Source organism: Leucoraja erinacea, chromosome 31 (genome assembly GCF_028641065.1).
Source record: "Leucoraja erinacea ecotype New England chromosome 31, Leri_hhj_1, whole genome shotgun sequence".
In the NCBI taxonomy this organism is placed as follows: domain Eukaryota; kingdom Metazoa; phylum Chordata; class Chondrichthyes; order Rajiformes; family Rajidae; genus Leucoraja; species Leucoraja erinaceus.
Genome location: NC_073407.1, coordinates 22180257 through 22200138, shown reverse-complemented (window position 1 = coordinate 22200138; position 19882 = coordinate 22180257). Strand labels below are relative to the sequence as shown.

General features: G+C 49.4%; 1 protein-coding gene across 2 annotated transcripts in view; it reads right to left on the bottom strand.

Annotated features, from left to right (window-relative positions):
• Positions 1–1011: 1011 nt before the first annotated feature.
• The window catches only part of LOC129712109 (bromodomain-containing protein 3-like), a 42239-nt gene continuing 23368 nt past the window's right edge, over positions 1012–19882 (bottom strand). Inside the window, exons 6-13 of one of the 2 annotated variants that reach the window (XM_055660310.1) lie at positions 19255–19632; positions 15484–15612; positions 13369–13563; positions 11704–11933; positions 9621–9913; positions 6387–6479; positions 3970–4098; positions 1012–1716 (exon numbers count right to left, since the gene is read on the bottom strand). In XM_055660310.1, coding sequence (XP_055516285.1) covers positions 1589–1716; positions 3970–4098; positions 6387–6479; positions 9621–9913; positions 11704–11933; positions 13369–13563; positions 15484–15612; positions 19255–19632 — 1575 coding nt within the window. In that variant the 3' untranslated portion in view covers positions 1012–1588. The remainder of the gene's footprint in view (positions 1717–3969; positions 4099–6386; positions 6480–9620; positions 9914–11703; positions 11934–13368; positions 13564–15483; positions 15613–19254; positions 19633–19882) is intronic. The other variant, XM_055660311.1, reaches the window with a different exon arrangement.

Below are 19882 nucleotides of genomic sequence, written 5' to 3'. Positions count from 1 at the left end.
TTTGGTGAGACGGGTTATTATGTAAAATCGCAGCAAGCAGTCGTTAAATAATCGCCAGTGGTTGCAATTAGTAACAACAGAAGTAATTTGTAACAGAGATAGGCAAGGTGGGGGGGGGGGAGAGGGGGTGGGGGGGGGGGAGAGAGGGGGGGGGGGGGGGGCGGGGAGAGGGGGGGGGGGAGAGAGAGTGGGGGTGTGGGGGATGATGGTGGGGGGGGGGGTGGGTGAGCGAGGGGGTAGGGGAGAGAGATGGGGGGAAGAGGGGGGTAGTGTGGGGGAGGGGGGGGGGGGAGAGAGGGGGGGGGGGGAGAGAGGGTGGGGGGGTGGGGGGGGGGGGGGTGGAGAGGTGGGGGTGGGGGGAGGGGGGGGGGAGAAAGGGGAAAGGGAGAATGACGGATGGGGGAGAAAGGGAGGGGGCGGGGGAGAGGGAGGGAGGGTGCAGGGGAGAGGGAGGGGGTGGAGGGGGGGGGGGGGGGGGGGGGGGGGGGGGGGGGGGGGGGGGGGGGGCAAGAGGGGGGGGGGGGGGGGGGAGGAGAGGTGCGGGGAGGGGGGGGGGAGGGGGGGGGGGGGGAGGGAGGGAGGGGGAGAGCAAGAAGTCATTAACCAAGGGACAGAGCAGCTCAATCAGAATCAGTCCTATCCATGGGCATCAGCCTGTCATCAGGATTGTTGAGCTTCAAAGCTCTTTCCTGCTTAAGAGAATAAAATATTCGAAGTAAAAATTAAAAAAAATACCCGATTACAAGACACACTCAGAAAACCCACAAAGGACAAAAACACAGCCATGATTTTCAAATCTTTTGATCTTTAAACACTCTCGTCGCCTTCCCTAATTATTTCCCAAAGAGGTAAAACCTGAAATTATTGTTGTTTTTTTTAAAAACCCTGATCCCTAACTTTTTAACACTCCCCGCTGTACACTTTCCCCCCCCCCCCCCCCCCTCCCCCTCCCCCTCCCCCCCCCCCCCGTCCCCCATCCCTCCCTCCTGAATTAAACGACAAAAGTCTCTTTAAGAAAAAGTACAGATTGAATCGAGCACCCAAAGTGACTAAGCACCGGCCGGTGTGTTGCCTGAATATAAAGGTGAAGAATCTCACAGGCCATCGGCCACCCACGCAATGGAATCCGACGCTTGATATCTTCTTCCATTGGTCCCAAATTGATTTGTTTGTCTGACGTCAATAAATTAGGTTGATGCACACGCACACACATACACACGCACATACATACATACACACGCATATACATACATACATGCATACACACGCACATACATACACACGCACGCCGTACAGCCTGCACCCACGCAGTCAAAAGCTGCGCTCAAGCCAACGACTCAGTTGCAGCAACACTCTCATCCACTCGCACTCATTGGGTCGTGTGCTGGGTCAATGATCATCGATGGAATGTGCTTGTCAGGGTCCCCTTGCAGCAAGTTCAGCCATTAAAATATATAGAGCACAGCCTTCGAATCTGCTGAGGTATGGTTCAGGTTGTGCAGGCCGGCAGCAGGGCAAGTCCTCTGTGCCTAAACTGTACATCCAGCATCCAGGTTGCAAGGCAAGAGCAGACCAGACCAGACCAGAGCTATTCGGATTCACTGGTGTCTGAGGAGCTGGAACCGCTGGAGCTGCTGCTGCCCGAATCGGAGGAGGAACTGCTGCTGCCACTGAGACGAGAAGGGCCCCCTCCTTGCCCGGAGTCTGATTTATCCGCTGTAGGGGGGGGGGAAAGAGAACACCCGAATGTTAGTGTAGAAATCGACAACATGTAATTCAGAGCGGCAGTGATGAAGCTGGGAGAGCAGCTGCCCCAAAGTACCACAGACCCAAGTTCGATCCTGACTTCGGTGTGGAGCTTGCACGTTCTTCCTGTGACCGCGTGGGTTCTCTCCGGGTGCCCCGGCCACCTCCCACATCCCAAAGACGTTCGTAAGTTCACGGGGCAGAATTAGGCAGAATTCAGACTTCTGAAGAAGTGTCCCCACCCGAAACGTCACCCATTCCTTCTCTCCAAAGATGCTGCCCGTCCCGCTGAGCTACTCCAGCTATTTGTGTCTATCTTCGGTGTAAACCAGCATCTGCGGTTCCTCCCTACACATTAGATTTAGAAGGATATGGGCCAAAGACAGACAGGTGGGACTAGTGTAGATGTGGCATGTTGATCAGCATGGGCAAGTTGGGTGGAAGGGCATGCTTCCACACTATATCGAGTACAGAAGATGGATTAGGGGTTACTGGAGGATGGACCACCTTGAATTGTTTTTTCGGGAATGGTGGAGGCTGAGGGGGAACCTGATAGAAGTATATAAAACGATGAGAGGCAGAGATAGGGTAGATTGAACCTCTTTCCCCCAGGTTGGAAATGTCAAAAACTGGAGGGTACAGGTTTGAGCTGAGAAGGGAAAATGTAACAGAGATAAGTATTTTTTTCTATAGAGTGCTGGGTGCCTAGAATGTACTGCCAGAGACACTAGTAGACACAGATAGGCTGAGAGGGTTTAATTCGTTTTGATTAGTACGGGTGTCAGGGGTTATGGAGAGAAGGCAGGGGAATGGGATTAGGAGCGAGAGATACATCAGCCATGATTGAATGGCAGAGTAGACTTGATGGGCCCAATGGCCTAATTCTGTTGCTATCACCTATGACCTGAAAATGCTTTTAGAAAGGCACATCAATCTATCGAAAAGGAAGGATATGCATCTCATGTGGGCAGAAGAGGGTTTGTTTATCTTAGCGTTATGTTCACCACAGGCATTGTGAGCCAAAGGGATTTTTCCTCCTCTGTGCTTTTCAATGTTCCACGTTCTAGCCTAAATTTGACCATTCGTCCCCCGACAGGTCGGCGAGTGAACAGGTCATAAGTCATAGGAGCAGAATTAGGCCATTCGGCCCATCGAGCCTACCCCGCCATTCAATCATGGCTGATCTATCTCTCCATCCTAACCCCATTCTCCTGCCTTCTCCCCATAACCCCTGACACCCGTACTAATCAAGAATCTATCTATCTCTGCCGTAAAAATATCCACTGACTTGGCCTCCACAGCTTTCTCTGGCAACAAATTCCACAGATTCACCACCCTCTGACTAAAGAAATTCCTCCTCGTCTCCTTCCTAAATGAACGTCCTTTTATTCTGAGGATACAACCTCTGGTTATGGACTCTCCCACTAGTGGAAACATCCTCTCCACATTCACTCTATCCAGGCCCTTTCACTATTCGGTAAGTTTCAGTGAGGTCCCCCCACTTATCCTTCTAAACTCCAGCTGGTAGATGTCAAACGCTCATGCTAAGTTAACCCACTCACTCCTGGGATCATTCTCGTGAACCTCCTCTGGACCCTCTCCAGTGCCAGCACATCCATCCTCAGATATGGGGCCCAAAATTAGCCCCATCTTGACCAAGGCCTTTCAGCCACGCTAGCCTGTTCTGTTCATGTTCCATATTACTTGGTTTATACTCTCTAGAATTTAGAAGATTGAGAGGGGATCTTATAGAAACTTACAAAATTCTTAAGGGGTTGGACAGGCTAGATGCAGGAAGATTGTTCCCGATGTTAGGGAAGTCCAGGACAAGGGGTCACAGCTTAAGGATCAAGGGGAAATCCTTTAAAACCGAGATGAGAAGAACTTTTTTCACGCAGAGAGTGGTGAATCTCTGGAACTCTCTGCCACAGAGGGTAGTTGAGGCCAGTTCATTGGCTATATTTAAGAGGGAGTTAGATGTGGCCCTTGTGGCTAAGGGGATCAGGGGGTATGGAGAGAAGGCAGGTACGGGATACTGAGTTGGATGATCAGCCATGATCATATTGAATGGCGGTGTAGGCTCAAAGGGCCGAATGGCCTACTCCTGCACCTAATTTCTATGTTTCTATGTTTCTATATGCTTTGTTAACAAGCCCAAACGCTGAGGTCGCTGCCACGGACTAATGTCCGCGCCTCCCTCCAGTTGCAAAATGAACCGTTTACCTTTTTTGTTGAGTTTCTTGCTGTGGTTAAATTGTCCACTCATGTCCTGCAATCGTTTCTCCAGCTCCTTCTTTTTCTCCAGAGCCAGCTCCTCCTTCGACTTCCCCGTGCTCTTCTTTGACGGCGCAGCTGAATCACAACGGCCAATTGTTACAAACAAGCAGATTGTACAGCAGGAGGAACAAACCAAAATTAACTGGGAGAGCCCGCATAATCCACTCAGTTCCACCACGCCACTCTCTGCATCTTAGTGAAGGGTGGTGGGACTGAGACCATTTCACGCACTTCAGCTCTTAATCCAGGTAAACAATGTCAATGCCGAGATGGGGTGTGGAGCAGGTTGGGTTGGCGCTGGGGGTTGTACTGACTTTCTGACGCTGTAGCATCAGAATGCAAAACTCTCCAGGGATGATTGGGTTAACATACGATGAGCGCTAGATGGCACTGGGCAAGTACTTGCTGGAGTTTAGAACCCCCATTGAAACTTACCAAACAGTGAAAGGCCTGGATAGAGTGGATGTGGAGAGGATGTTTCCACTAGTGGGAGAGTCTAGGACCAGAGGCCACAGCCTCAGAATAAAAGGACGTTCCTTTAGGAATAAGATGAGGAGAAATATCTTTAGTCTGAGGGTGGTGAATCTGTGGAATTCATTGCCACAGACGGCTGTGGATGCCAAGTCAATGGATATTTTTTAAGATTGAGATTGATAGATTCTTGATTAGTGCAGGTGTCAGGGGTTAAGCGGAGAAGGCAGGAGAATTGGGTTGAGAGGGAAAGATAGATCAGCCATGATTGAATGGCGGAGTAGACTTGATGGGCCGAATGGCCTAATTCTGCTCCTATCACTGATGAGGCAGCATCGAGAGCACGTCACGATGTCAGACGTGTGAATCCATGAAAATGCTGCGCTGTCAAAGAGGGGAAATACCAAGAGTGCTCACCGGAACTTTTAGTCCAGTGAATCAATGCCCCTTGAATTCTTACCCCACTGACTTAATGCCTGTTGACGAAGGAAGGATTGTGAAGAAGAACTGCATGAAATGGATGAATGAAATTATATGTGTGCAATGGATTAAAAGCCACACTTTTATGGAAAATCGGACGGACACCGACAGGAATGTAAAGCATGACAGATGAATAGTTCTTGAACAAACCTCTGATGATGTTTCTCACCAGGAGCGTACTTTGGGTGCTACCCCCTGTTCTGATCTGTTAAGGCCATTCTCCCCAGGGCTGGAAGATATTGGCGGTACTAAACCACGGCACCTGCTCATGCTTCAAACTCTCAGGTTCAGCTGCAATGGCAACTAGAGCAAATTTCCAGCTCCAGATCCGATGAAGCCACCATGAATTGACTTTCTTCCTTCCATTCATTTTAAACAAACCGCACTGGGTACCCAGTAGAATAGATGACAAAGACAGAGAGTAGTATATGCACAACCTCTCTCATGGCCACAGGATGCCCCCAAGTCCTTTACACCCACTGTTTATCGTACATCTAAGAAATAAAGTCGCCAATTTGAACAGTAAAACCCTAAGGACCACAATGTGATAACAAGCTGAAATTTAATTTTCAGTTTTATCAGAGTGATTAATATTGGCCAGGACACTCAATGTTTCCTATTTCATCAGAATAGTTGAATGGAACCTTTCACACCCAACTTTGTTGGCAGAGGGCCTCAGTTTAACGCCTCGACCATGACACCTCCCATGGTTGGTACTCCTGTGGTATTTAATAAGGAGTATAGTCTGAATTACAAGTGTCATTTCTCTGAGACCATTTAAAGAATCGGGTACTTAAGCAGTTTCATGTGTTTTGTGGGATTGTTCCCTGAATGAGAGAAAGTCGAGCAGAAGGCTAAGACTAACTGTGGAGACAGATTGATGAGGGCGGCACAGAGGCACAGCTGCTGGAGTTGCTGCCTCACAGAGTCAGAGACCCAGGTTCCATCCTGACCACTGTGTGGGACTTGTACGTTCTCCATATGTCCGCGTGGGCTTCCTCTGGGCGCTCTGGTTTCCTCCCGCGTGCCAAAACTGTGGGGTTTTGTCGTTTAATTGGCCTCTGTCAAATTGCCCCACGCGTGCAGAGAGCGGATGAGGAAGTGGGGTAGCATAGAACTAGTGTGAACGGGTGGATCGATGGCCAGCGAGGGCTCGGTGAGCTGTAGGGCATTCTCCCGTGCTGTCTCCCTGAAACTAAAAACCTAATATTCAGACCTAATATGCAGAAAATCAGAACTGGGAAACCAACTAAAAGGAATGATTCTCCACTCCCCATGAACTGATAAAAGGTTACTCGAGGTCAAACTGATATCTGGAGGAGAAAAGGTTAAATCTTAGCAAACGGACTAAATTTCTCTTGGAGGAATTGACTGGTTTGATGGAGGTTGTTAACCCGGATCACGGTGTATACCTGGTAATGGGGGCCGGCTACTAGTGGAGTCCCACAGGGATCGGTGTTGCTGTTCCTCACCATCTCTACCAATGAACGTTTCGGGGGAATTGTCTGCAAATTTGTGGTTGAAACAAAGATAAAGGATCTTTTAGGTGAGAAAACAAAACAGATTATAAGCCGATCCAGGTGCAAAGGCACTTGGGCTGATATCTTACTACCACGAGCTAATACAAAGCTATGTAGCGTTACACACGTGGACCTTAGATTAGATTAGATTAGATTTGATTCTAAAATCTAAAGTCTAATCCAATCTAATGTTACACGCGTGGACCTCAATGTAACACTGCACGCCTGTCATAAATGGACAGGCCATTGTAAAATTAGATTGACACAAAATGCTGGGGTAACTCCAGTAATGGTGGAGTAAATAGGCAGCATCTCTGAAGAGAAGGCATGGGTGGCGTTTCGGGTCGAGACCCTACTTCAGACCGCTGTTACAGACTTACTCCAGCATTTTGTGTCTATCTTCGGTGTAAACCAGCATCTGCACTTCCGTCCGACACCACTGTAAAATGACATGTGTGCGATACACAGGCTATCGCTGTACCGTTGCACAGCTGAGAATACACTGAAGGCTGCAGCAAAGAGAAAGGACCCCGGTATCACAGTACATGGTTCACCGGCAGCCACCAGACGGACCAGCAACAAATGAATTCTCCAAGATTTTTCAACATCAGACAATTGTATCGTTTGTTCTACCATCACCCTCGAGTTGTGCGAACTGGGGGCAAGGCTGGTCTTCCTGTTGCCCTGGAAATCGAGGGGACAGGCGCGGTGGCATTCGTGCAGTTTGAGACTACTGTGCATCCTGCTAAGGGACTTCTGACAGCAGTCATGATTGAAGCATTTAAGTGCAAGTTCTGGAGTCACACACAGATCAGGAATTGGCACGGGGTACAGATTCTTCGCCTTAATCAATGTCCTTAATTTCTTCTTGATTAGCAAGGGTGTCAGGGGTTAAGGGTGACCTGATGGACCAAATGGCCTAATCCTGTTCCTCGAACTTCTCAACGTAACGAGTAATAAAGAACCCACTTTTATTTTTGGATTATCTACAGTCGCACGTTTACCAAGACCTTTTTTATTTTTTCGTTTTTAACTGAATTTAAATAGCCGCAGAGGGATTTAAACTCACATTATTTTGTTGTGATTAGAACTGGGACGTCAATGCTGCAACCTGTGGAACTCCTTAATTCATCTGACTCTAGAATGATGTCCATTCACTAGGTGTCAGATAGAAGAATCACCGTGGTTTCAGAGGAGGCCACAGGGCTGAGAGCAAGGAACACTTTTAAGTCCAAAGTGCTCTTTCCTCATCCTGGGGTCAGGACACGAGAGAAAATAGTCCATAGAAATTGCATAGTGACGAGGCAAGCTGGTCATGAGTGATGATCCACACCTGCTCATCAGTAATATATGGGACGCTTGCAAGAAGAGTGTGAGGGTGCATTTGGGACGACAGATGGCACAATGGGCTAAGTGTTCGGCTGGCAACCAGAAGGTAGCCGGTTCGAATCCCGCTTGGAGTGCATACTGTCGTTGTGTCCTTGGGGCAAGACACTTCACCCACCTTTGCCTGTGTGTAATGTAATGTAATTATGTGAAGCACTTTGGGGTCAATGCAAGTTGACTGAAAATGTGCTATATAAATAAGATTATTATTATTATTATTATTATTTGGTCCTCGATAAATTAGCAATCTAGAGCCTCCACATTCCTTAAAACTGGATGCAAAGCATCGATAAAGCATCAGGACTTTCATATGAAGAAAGACTGGATGGACTCGGCTTGTACTCACTAGAATTTAGAAGATTGAGGGGGGATCTTATAGAAACGTACAAAATTCTTAAGGGGTTGGACAGGCTGGATGCAGGAAGATTGTTCCCGATGTTGGGGAAGTCCAGAACAAGGGGCCACACACAGTTTAAGGATAAGGGGAAAATCTTTTAGGACCGAGATGAGAAAAACATTTTTCACACAGAGAGTGGTGAATCTCTGGAATTCTCTGCCACAGAAGGTAGTTGAGGCCACAGTTCATTGGCTATATTTAAGAGGGAGTTAGATGTGGCCCTTGTGGCTAAAAGGATCAGGGGGTATGGAGGGAAGGCAGGTACAGGATACTGAGTTGGATGATCAGCCATGATCATATTGAATGGCGGTGCAGGCTCGACGGGCCGAATGGCCTACTCCTGCACCTATTGTCTATGTTTCTATGACAAGCGTTTAAGAGGCAGATTAGCCCGCCCTGCCTTTGCTACCATACAACAGCTCTATGCAACGATGGTCTACGACACTCACCCCACACACTGTAACACCCCCATCTCTACAGCCTCAACATAGAGCAATGGCTGCCCAAGGCAACATAACAAACCAACCCAACCGTGTATCACCTGCCTGGCCAGCTGCCCTTCACCACCTGGTGTCCCCTGTGGCCATCAAATGAACTGCACTCCACAGATACAGAAACTATCTGGAACATTTAAAATATCTGGGCCATTTGCGCTATGCAGGCAAAACCATGCGTTTGTACAATGATCACCAGGAATCAGCTCCAGCATTCAACTTGCATATTTACTGCGACAGAAACAACATGTGCAAACCTCGGAGCAGGTGTGTTAACCCTTTGCTCCAGGTTTACCCACTATGTTCTGTTGTGCTGAAGCAAGGCAAGAATTTCATTGTCCTATCAGGGACACATGACAATAAACTCTCTTGAACTTGAACTTGAACCCAAGGCTCTGCTTGGCCCACTCTTTGCTGTCACTATGTTTGCAGGTGGACGATCGGACAGTGTCAGCATATCACACCGGATGGGAGATGCCAAGGAAGTGAGCAGTCCGTTCCCTGTAAGCCAAGGCAGGGAGATATCTGTTCCCTGTCAGCCCAGGGATGGAGCAGAGGATGGAGGGTGTCTACACTCCCTTGACTTGATCACATTGCAATGACTCCATTGTATGTAAAATGGTGGAATGAGGACAGGATGGCCATCAATGCAGCATGAGCCGCCCTCACTGAGAGGTGACACGTGGAAAATGGTGACTGGGGCAAGCTGCATGGAAAAGGGACACTTTAACAGGATTGGGGAGCAAGGAGAATGAATGAGAAATGCGATCATGTAATTCATACACTTATTATGCTATTACAGTTGACATACACAAAATCCACTGCGGTTCCACAAATCTTCTCACTTACTGTACGGTTTCCGCTGCTTTTTTTGCAAACAAGATTTGACGTATCTCTCCAGCTCCCGCAGAGTTGTGGGCTTCAACGTTTCAAAGTCTATTTCAATCTCGTCGGGGTTGGAGTCCCTGAGAGAGGGCTCCCTGGACTGTATGATGTGCACCACACGGCCGAGCTTTTCACCCGGCAGCTTGTTGATGTCCAGGCTCAGCTGCCGCTTCTCGTCGTACGACATGGGCTGAGCTTCCTCCTCCTCTTCAGAGTCATGGACTGGAACCACCTGCTTCGCTGCCTTCTTCAGGGTTCTGGACACAAGGGAAGGAATGGGGCCATGGTCAAGGAGCGCAGCTTCATCCTCAATGCCCCCAGGTTCTCCCAGCACATTTACTGAACAACCGGCCACTTTGAAGAACAAATCGCTTTTGGTTTAGGTTGGAGATAGAGCGCTGAAACAGACCCTTCGGCCCACCGTGTCCGCGCTGACCCGTGATCACCCCATACACCATCCTACACACACTAGGGCCAACTTTCTCAAGTTACCGAAGCCAGTGAGGTTTAGTTTAGTTTAGAGATACAGCGCTGAAACAGGCCCTTCGGCCCACCGAGTCTGCACCGACCAGCGATCCCCACACTCTAACACCATCCTACACACACTAGGGACAATTTACACTTATACCAAGCCAATGAACCGACAAACTTGTACGTTTTTGGAGTGCGGGAGGAAACCGAAGATCTCGTTGAAAACGCATGCGGTCACGGGGAGAACGTACAGACTCCACACAGACACGCGCCCGTGATCAGGATGGAATCCGGGTCTCTGACGCTGTAAGGCAGCAATTCTACCGCTGCACCAAGTTGCTGTGCACGCAACACAATCACTAAACAACCGGCTACTTTGAAGAACTAGTCATTTAGTACAGTTAAGGGTTTTGAGTGCCAAGGAATATTAAGAGGGGAATTAAAAAAAAATACAGGGATTAACTTTGATTGGAGAGCAGGAATTTTTCACTCAGAGAGTTGATTAAACCATGGGATAAAGACCCAGGAAAGAACAATAGTACAGGTTGAGCACTGATTTTCCAGAGTCTTTCCTGGATTATCTGTTTTTCTGGACTAACAGAGGTCACCTGATAATGAAACATTACACCCCTGCCTCACTAATGACACCCCTCCCGTGTATCTAAAGCACATGGGGTGCTAGAAACTTAAATAAAACAAATATAAACTGAATGTGAATGGAATGACCTGCCGACCCATCCCTGGCTCCCACCCTCTCCCCGGCCGTTTGGAGCCCTGGCTTCCAACCACACTCCCAACTGGCAAGGCGCGCCAGCCAACCTTTCTTCACCCACCAAGAGGACACAAAGTGCAGGTCAGGTTCTCTACAGAGCATGGATGGGTGACATTGAGACCCTCCCTCAGTCTGATGCAGTCCGCTGAGACACTCCAGCATTTTGTGTCGTGTCACTTTAAAATCAGGCGCTGTTGCCGCTGGTCTGCATCGGTGAGCCCTTCTTCACCAGTGTACACGGCTGTCAATGCAGCTCACGTTGTAGACCCTGGCGACAGCGCTATCTTCGGGTCACCGCCCTGCCCCGTCACCCTCCTCCCACTCTGTCCCCCCATCATCCTCCCACTCTGACCCTCCCCATCATCCTCCCACTGTCTCCCCACCATCACCGTGACCCCCCCCCATCATCCTCCCACTCTGTCTCCCCATCATCCTCCCACTGGGGAGAGGGCAGGAGAATGGGGTTAGGAGGGAGAGAACAGATCAGCCATGAGAGAATGGCGGAGTAGACTTGATGGGCCGAACGGCCTAATTCTGCTCCTATCATGTGATCACTCTGCCCCCCCCCACTCTTTCCCCCCCATCATTCTCCCACTCTGTTCTTCCTCATCACTCTCCCTCCACTAACCCCCACTTGCCACCTCTCCAAATCTCTCCCTAACTCTCTCCAAGACCCTCCCAAAGTGTGCTGCCCAGTAAATACAGTCGTGCAACAGGGCCTAAGCACGGAGCCAGGCAGAAATACGTTCCAGCCTTCCCATGGGTGTGTGCATCCACAATTACAGACGATATAGTGTGTCGCACCTGGGTGCAGCATTCCCACTGCTGGGCTTCTTGCTGCCGTGCTTCTTGGACTGCACTTGCTTCATCCCCTGTGAGGACTTCCCCTTCTTTTCCTCTTCAACCTTCACCTTGTGTTTTTCCTTCTTTTTTTTCTCCTTCTTCTCTTTCTCCTTCTCCTTCTCTTTCTTCTTCTTCGGCTTGCTGACAGGAGCCTGGGATAACGCTGCCAGCTGCTCGTGCACAGCTTTCAGCTGAGGGGAGAAAATAATAGAATTACCCTCAACGTACACAAGCCAATCGTTATGCCCCGTGTCCCACTTAGGAAACCTGAACGGAAACCTCTGGAGACTTTGCGCCCCTGCCCCAGGTTTCCGTGCGGTTCCCGGAGGTTTTTGTCAGTCTCCCTACCTGCTTCCACTACCTGCAACCTCCGGCAACCTCAACCTCACGGAAACCTTGCGTGGGGCACCCAAGTCTCCAGAGGTTTCCGTTCAGGATTCCTAAGTGGGACAGGGTGATACTGAGAAGCTCCAAAGTCGCAGGAGGTTCGACCAGCCCCGACCCGGGGTCCGATCGCACGGCGCGGGGGAGCTGAGACCCCCCTCGATGCGGGAGCTTGATCGCCACTGTGCGGAGGGTTCGACCGCTGCCTACGGGAGCCAAGATCACCCCGTCAACGGAAGCCTCGAGGCCCCCGACCACAGGAGGACAAAGAAGGGAAGAGATTGAACTTTTTTTGGCCTTCCATCACAGTGAGGAATGTGGAGGAGTCACTGTGGTGGATGTTTATGTAACAATGTATTTTGTGTGCTGTGTTGCTTTTTATTGGTATGATTGTACGGCAAACCAAATTCCCCGTATGTTGCAAAACATACTTGGCTAATAGTGTATGATTATGATTACTGTGCCAGAGACCCGGGTTCGATCCTGACTATGGGTGCTGTCTGTATGGAGTATGTACGTTCTCCCCCTGACCCGAGTGGGTTTTCTCCGGGAGATCCGTTTACTCCCACACGCGAAAGATGTACAGGTTCGTCGGCTAATCGGCTTGGTAAAACTGTTAAATTGTCCCTCTTGTGTTAGATGGTGTTAGTGTGCGGGTATCGCTGGTCGGCGCGGACTTGATGGGCCGAAGGGCCTGTTTCCCCGCTGTATCTAAACACTAAGCTAAACTAAAGGACTACACTATTAGTAGGAATGCTGCTGATGAAGAGCTGCCACTGGGACAGGGTCGGTACTGACTGCACTGTCACTAGGACAATAGAGAGGGAGAGTGCTGCCGGACCTGCAAACTGGCCATTGCTCAGAAGCATTGCTAAGCTGAAATCCTATTTGATCTATTACTTCTCTCCTTGAAAAAAAAATGAAGGATTTTGGTAGCACCCGTTGTCAGGATCGAACTCGGGACTCTGGCGCTGCAAGCGCTGTAAGGCAGCAACTCTGCCGTGGCACCACCGTGCTGCCTACTGTGTTATCCCTCGATCTCAAGAAGCAAGGGGCCGTGAACTGCAGAGGGGGCTCTGCAAAATACTTGGATCCAGGCCCTGAAGCATCTTTGTCCACAGGAACATTCTCGGTGCGCTGAGTGCTGGTGCAGCTATGCAGATAAGTGCAAGAGAAAACAAGCTCAACGATGCACGGACATCCACACCGCCATCTTAGTCGCGTGGCCGGGACGACACTTGCCTGCTCCTGCAGTTCCGCCAACCGGTTTGCCCGCTCCTCTTCCGAATCGGAGCTGTTGGAATTGGACGACGATTCCCGGCTGCTGTCACTCGACGTCGGCTTGGGTTTGGCGGCGGCCGGTGGCGGGAGGGACGGGGGCGGAGATGCGTCCGCGGGCTCGTCCGGCATTTTTGCAAACTTCATTTCAAACACGTCCTAAAAACGGGATAAAACAATTCATAGTCAGACTGTGGTGAAAAGATGATGAATTAGTCTCATGGGGCACAGCTCAAGGGTGGCACAGTGGCACAGCTGGCAGAGCCAGTGACCCATCCTGACTTCGGGTGCTGTCTGCACGGAGTTTGCATGTTCGCCCTGTTACCCACGTGAGTTTTCCTCCGGTATCCTCTCACATCCCAAAGACGTGGGGGGTTTGTCGATTAATTGCCCGCTGTAAAATTGCCCCCCCCCCCCCGTGTGTGTGTAGGGAGTAGATGCATAAATGGGATAAAGAAGAACGGCTGACCAATGTTTGGCGTAGATTCGGTGGGTCAAATGGCCACTTTACAAGCAGCATCTCTAACTAAACAGCTCGGAGTTGTCTGTGGGTCGTGGATTACTAGACAAGGGCATGACTAAATTCATGTCATAGGACCAGAAATAGGCCCATCAAGTCTACTCAGCCATTCAATCATGGCTGATCTATCTTTCCCCCTCAACCCCATTCTAATGCCGTCTCCCCATAACCCTTTGACATGAATTTGCTGTTGCTGCTGGCCAGGGAGGGTGATTGGGACAAAGGGATTGCCAATTGCTAACACAACAAAGACTGGTGAATTTTACAACGTACACCTTTCTGAAAGGAAATGTCAAATAGGTGAAGAGAAACACAAGGTGCCGTAGTGACTCAGCGGGTCAGGCAGAACGTCTGAAGAAAAAGGATGGGTGATATTTCGGGTCGGGACCCTTCTTCGGACTGAAAGTAGAGGGGAGCGAATTGGAAGTAAGAAAAGGCCAGAACGTAGCAGGGCCGGCACAGATAACCAAGGAAGGGGCCTATAATGGCCCATTGTTGTGTGTAGACGGGAACGGCAGATGCTGGTGCACACCATAGACTCAAAATGCTGGAGTAACTCAGCGGGAAAGGCAGCATTTCTGGAGAGAAGGAATGGGTGACGTTTCAGGTCGGGACCTTTCTTCAAACGGTCTGAAGAAGGTTCTCGGCCAGAAACGTCACCCATTCCTTCTCTCCAGCATGACCCATTGTTGGCTGGGGAAGAGGTGATAATGAAGAGATACAAGGATGAGAAAAGTGGAACTTGTAGGATGTGTTTGGGGAGGGGGGTGGTAGGAAATGTAAGGATTGCTTAAAATTACTTGCATAACTTGAAATTAGAGAAATCATACCGCTGGATTGTAAGCAGTAAGCAGCCCAAGCAAAAGAATGGGTAAACTGGGTTTTGGGTTTTCTGTCTATTCATTACAGTGCATGAAAGTACGGTACTTACTTTCAAGAGAGAGCTAGATAGGGTTCTTAAAGATAGTGGAGTCAGGGGACATGGGGAGAAGGCAGGAATGGGGTTCTGATTGTGGATGATCAGCCATGATCACATTGAATGGCGGTGCTGGCTCGAAGGGCCTAATGGTTGAGGGGGGGGGGGGGATCTTATAGAAACTTACAAAATTCTTAATGGGTTGGACAGGCTAGATGCAGGAAGATTGTTCCCGATGTTGGGGAAGTCCAGAACAAAGGGTCACAGTTTAAGGATCAGGGTAAAATCTTTTAGGGCCGAGATGAGAAAAACATTTTTCACTCAGAGAGTGGTGAATCTCTGGAATTCTCTGCCACAGAAGGTAGTTGGGGCCAGTTCATTGGCTATATTTAAGAGGGAGTTAGATGTGGCCCTTGTGGCTAAAGGGATCAGGGGTATGGAGAGAAGGCAGGTACAGGGTGCTGAGTTGGATGATCAGCCATGATCACATTGAATGGCGGTGCTGGATCGAAGGGCCGAATGGCCTAATCCTGCACTATTGTCTATAGTGGGCATGCTACACTTCTGGAATGCAAGGTTGCAAGCTCGGCTCACAGTGCAGCGATAGCCACAGACATCACACCATCAGACACGGTCACCATACCTGCAGTTTCCTGGCCATTGCCACCACTTCGTGGTCTGGAGGGTTGTATTTGTAACAGTTGGAGAACATTAACCGAATATCGGCAGCAAATCCTTGGGCATCACTATAATCCCGACCGTCCATCTTTTTCTGTAAAAAGCACCATAGAATAGAATCAACGTCAACATTCCCAAATGGATACGATTATAAAACGTAGAATCATACAGTGTGGAAACAGGCCCTTCTGCCCAACCTGCCCACACCGACCAACATGTCCCATCTACACTAGTCCCAGCTGCCTGCGTTTGGCCCAGATCCCTCCAAACCTGTCCTTTCCATGTCCCTGTCAAAATGTTCCTTAAATGTTGCAACAGTCCCTGCCTCAACCACCTCCTCTGGCAGCTCGTTCCATATACCTCCATACATCGTACAACTTCCATCTGAATAAAGGTACCCCTTTCTATTCATGAAGGGAATGGGGTTTGAGGGGTTTTAGGAGGCCAGTTAGTTCTAGGATATTCGTTGGGATTCCACTACCCAACCACATCTTGTTAAAGGAAACAGGTGACTGATTGAAACCCAGAGTCCAGTTGGTTCTTCAGTCGAATATGTAAATCCTGGTTTTAACATTCTGGTTTGAAGATAGTCACAAAGGAAAAACAGAAAGAAAGAAAACTGATTTCTGCAAAATTGGAAAGGCTAGAAAATACTAACAAAAATACAAAACGTACAAAAAAAATCATCAGTTGGTAAATCAAGGTTCATGGAGATCTTTTAGACGCACAAAGTCTCTTGCCCAGAGTAGGTGATTCGAGGACCAGGGGACATAGGTTTAAGGTGAAGGGGTAAAGATTAAGGTGAATAGGAATCCGAGGGGTAACACAAGGTGGTGGGTGTATGGAACCAGCTGCCTGTAGGAGCTGCAACCAAGACTCATGAACATGGGTATGTGTAGAAAGGAACTGCAGAAGCTGGTTTATACCATAAATAGACACAAAGTGCTGGAGTAACTCAGTGGGCCATGCCCCATCCCTGGAGAAATAGGTGACGTTTCGGGTGACAGGGTCTTGAAGAAGGGTGCCAACCCGAAACGTCACCCATCCTTTCCCTCCAGACATGCTGCCTAACCCGCTGAGTTACTCCAGCACCTTGTGTCTATCTTCAGTCAGAGTATATCTGACCTCTGTCGCAATCCCATTTATCTGCCCAAATTCTATTTTCCTTGGTGACTGAACCAAACAATACTACATCACCCTCAGTCTTTAATCCCCGGGGTAAACCCTGCTCCTGAGCCACCAACCCCGTTCCAGCCTGGCAGATTTGTGGCTGGGCTAGATTTTACAGTGCTTTTTCAGCCTGGGATGAGTTTCCAACCTCACACTTCTGCCATCACTTAAACCAGGGGGTGGGCAACCTTGTTCTGCATGGGGGCCAGGACGCATGTCTGTGAGTGGATGGCGGGCCACATCTACCACCTGTACACATGGATCCCGCCCCCATCCCACCCTGGATGGCAGGCATCAAATCACATGTTCACAGAAGGTAGACAAAAATGCTGGAGAAACTCAGCGGGTGAGGCAGCCTCATGCAATCCTTGCATCTCTCACCCGCTGAGTTTCTCCAGCATTTTTGTCTACCGTCGATTTTTCCGGCATCTGCAGTTCTTTCTTTAAAGGTGTTCACAGAAGGTGCACGGCCGTGCCTGATTAATCCAGATGTGGTGCAGCCAGAGCTCGGCTGTGCTCGGGGCGGGCACTCAGCGGGCCTGAGTAATACGGGATAATTTGCCTGTAGACCGGATGATTTCGGGTTACGGGCCGCATTCGGCCCGGGGGCCGTAGGTTGCCGACCCCCGACTTAAACCGACCTACATAACATACAACACAGAACAGCAATGCGCAGGAACAAGCCCTCTGACCCACAATGTCTGAACCGAACATGATGCCAACTTTATTTTAGTTTCGTTTCGAGATGATACAGCGTGCAAATGGACCCTTCGGTCCACCGAGTCCGCGCCGACCAGCGATCCCCGCACGCTAACACCATCCTACACATACGAGGGACTATTTACATTTATACCAAGCCAATTGACCTACAAACTTGTGCGTCTTTGGAGTGTGGGAGGAAACCGGAGATCCTGGACAAACCCACGCAGTCACGGGGAGAACGTACAAACTACGCACAGACAAGCAACCTCAGTCTCTAACGCTGTCAGAGAGCAACTCTATCCCTGCGCCACAGTGCTGGCCTTAAAGCGAAACAAATATGTTCTGCGTGTGATCCATTTACCTCCATTCCCTGCATATCCATGTACTTGTCTAAAACCCTCTTAAATGCCACTGTCGCATCTGCTTCCACCATCATCTCTGGTTGCACGTTCCAGGTCCCCACCATTCACTGTGTAACAAGACTTGCACCACACATCTCCTTGAAACTTTACCTCTGTCACCTTAAAGGCCACACCCTCTCGTCTTTGACATTTCCACCGTGGGGGGGGGGGGGGGGGGGGGGGGGGGGGGGGGGGGGGCTGGGGGGTGCGGGGTGGGGGGAGGGGGGGGAAGGTTCCAATTGTCTACCCTATCTATGCCTCTCATTAATTTTATACACTTCCATCAGGTCTTCACTCAACCTCCAACGTTCCCGAGAAAACAATTCAAGTTTGTCCAACCCCTGGCAGCATGTTAGATGCACCCATCGCCGTCTGTGCCATACACCTTGGCCCGTATATCATATGAGATAGGAGTAGAATTAGGCCATTCAGGTCTACTCCACCATTCAATCATGGCTGACCTATCTTTTCTTCCTAACCGCATTCTCCTGCCTTCTCCCCATAACCTCTGACACCCGTATCTCCTTTAAACTTTCCACTTCTCACTGTAAAGGTATTCCCCCTAGTCTTTGACAATTCCACCCTGGGGAATAAAGGTTCCGACAGCTTCTTCTCTATCCATACCTCTCATAGCTTTATATATTAAAATTCCGATTGGGGAAAAGATACTGCAGCTTAAAAACACGCACCATCAAACTCTGGAACTAATGCGCTATAAAGCTGAGAATTATATTCTGCTCTTTGTATCTTTCTCGTCACTATACCTAATATACTTGAGTTTGGCTTAATTGTTTTTACCTACTGTACTACATTATCTGATTTGATCCAATACAAAAAAAAAAGCTAGAATGGACGTGGAGATGATGTTTGCACTGGTGAGAGTCTAGGACCAGAGGCCAGAGCTTCAGAACAAATGGACATACCATTAGAAAAGAGATGGAGAGGAATTTCTTTAGTCAGAAAAAAATCTAACTGGTAAATCTGCAGAATCTATAGAAGTCCGAGGAGGGCAAGGCATTGGGTATTTTGTAAGGCACAGGTTGATTCTTGATTAGCAAGAGTATCGGGGGTTATGGGGAGAAGACAGGAGAATGTGGAATTCTCTGTCTCAGAGGACATCTGGATGCTTTCGAGAGAGAGCTAGATAGGGCTCTTAAAAATAGTGGAGTCTGGGGATATGGGGAGAAGGCAGGAACAGGGTACTGATTGGGGATGATCAGCCATGATCACATTGAATGGCGGTGCTGGCTCGAAGGGCCAAATGGCCTACTCCTGCACCTATTGTCTATAATGGGGTTGAGAGGGAAAAATAGATCAGCCATGATTGAATGGCGGAGTAGACTTGATGGGGGCAAATTCTGCTCCAAGAACTTATGAACATAACAACAATAAACCTCCGCGTATATTTCCGTCAATCACCGGCATTCCAGAGGGTAGGAGGACAAAGAGGGCTGCTGACGTACTTTCACGCTGCTGAGGTCCATTGGATGCTTAATGATTTCGTGGTAGTCGTGCAGTTCCAGAGCCTCGGCGTCCACGGGCTTGTAGAAGGGCCAGGCGTAGGCCGCGTGCTTCTTCGACAGCATCTCCTTCAGGATGTTGTCGCAGTGCTTCAGGTGCTCCGTCAGTTTCCCCTTCTTGCCCGAGGGCTGCTGCAGCTCCACCTCTTCCAGGTCTTTCTTTGGCGGTTTGATCGGCCGCCCGCTCTCCCGCCGCGACGCCAACTTGCCGGCTTTGGACTCGGAGGGAGGGGGAGGGGACTCGGAGCTGCTGGTGGTGGTGGTGGTGATGGCGCAGGTACTGGGGGTCGTCGTGTCTGCTTTCCGTTTCACACCTTTTTTCTGAAACACAAAGAGGGCTTTTGTCATTCAACGATACTTTATTGTCACATGTACCTGGGTACAGCGAAGTGTTTTGTTTTGCATGCATCCCGATGAAATCATACAGCAGACCTCGCCCAGGCAGTGGGCAAGTGTCGGCAAGTTCTGGCATCGACAAAGTTGCAGAAGTCCATCAAACAGTCTGCGAAGGGCGCACAGCATCGTCAAGGACTGCTCTCACCCCAGCCACAGACTGTTTACAGGTGGCTGG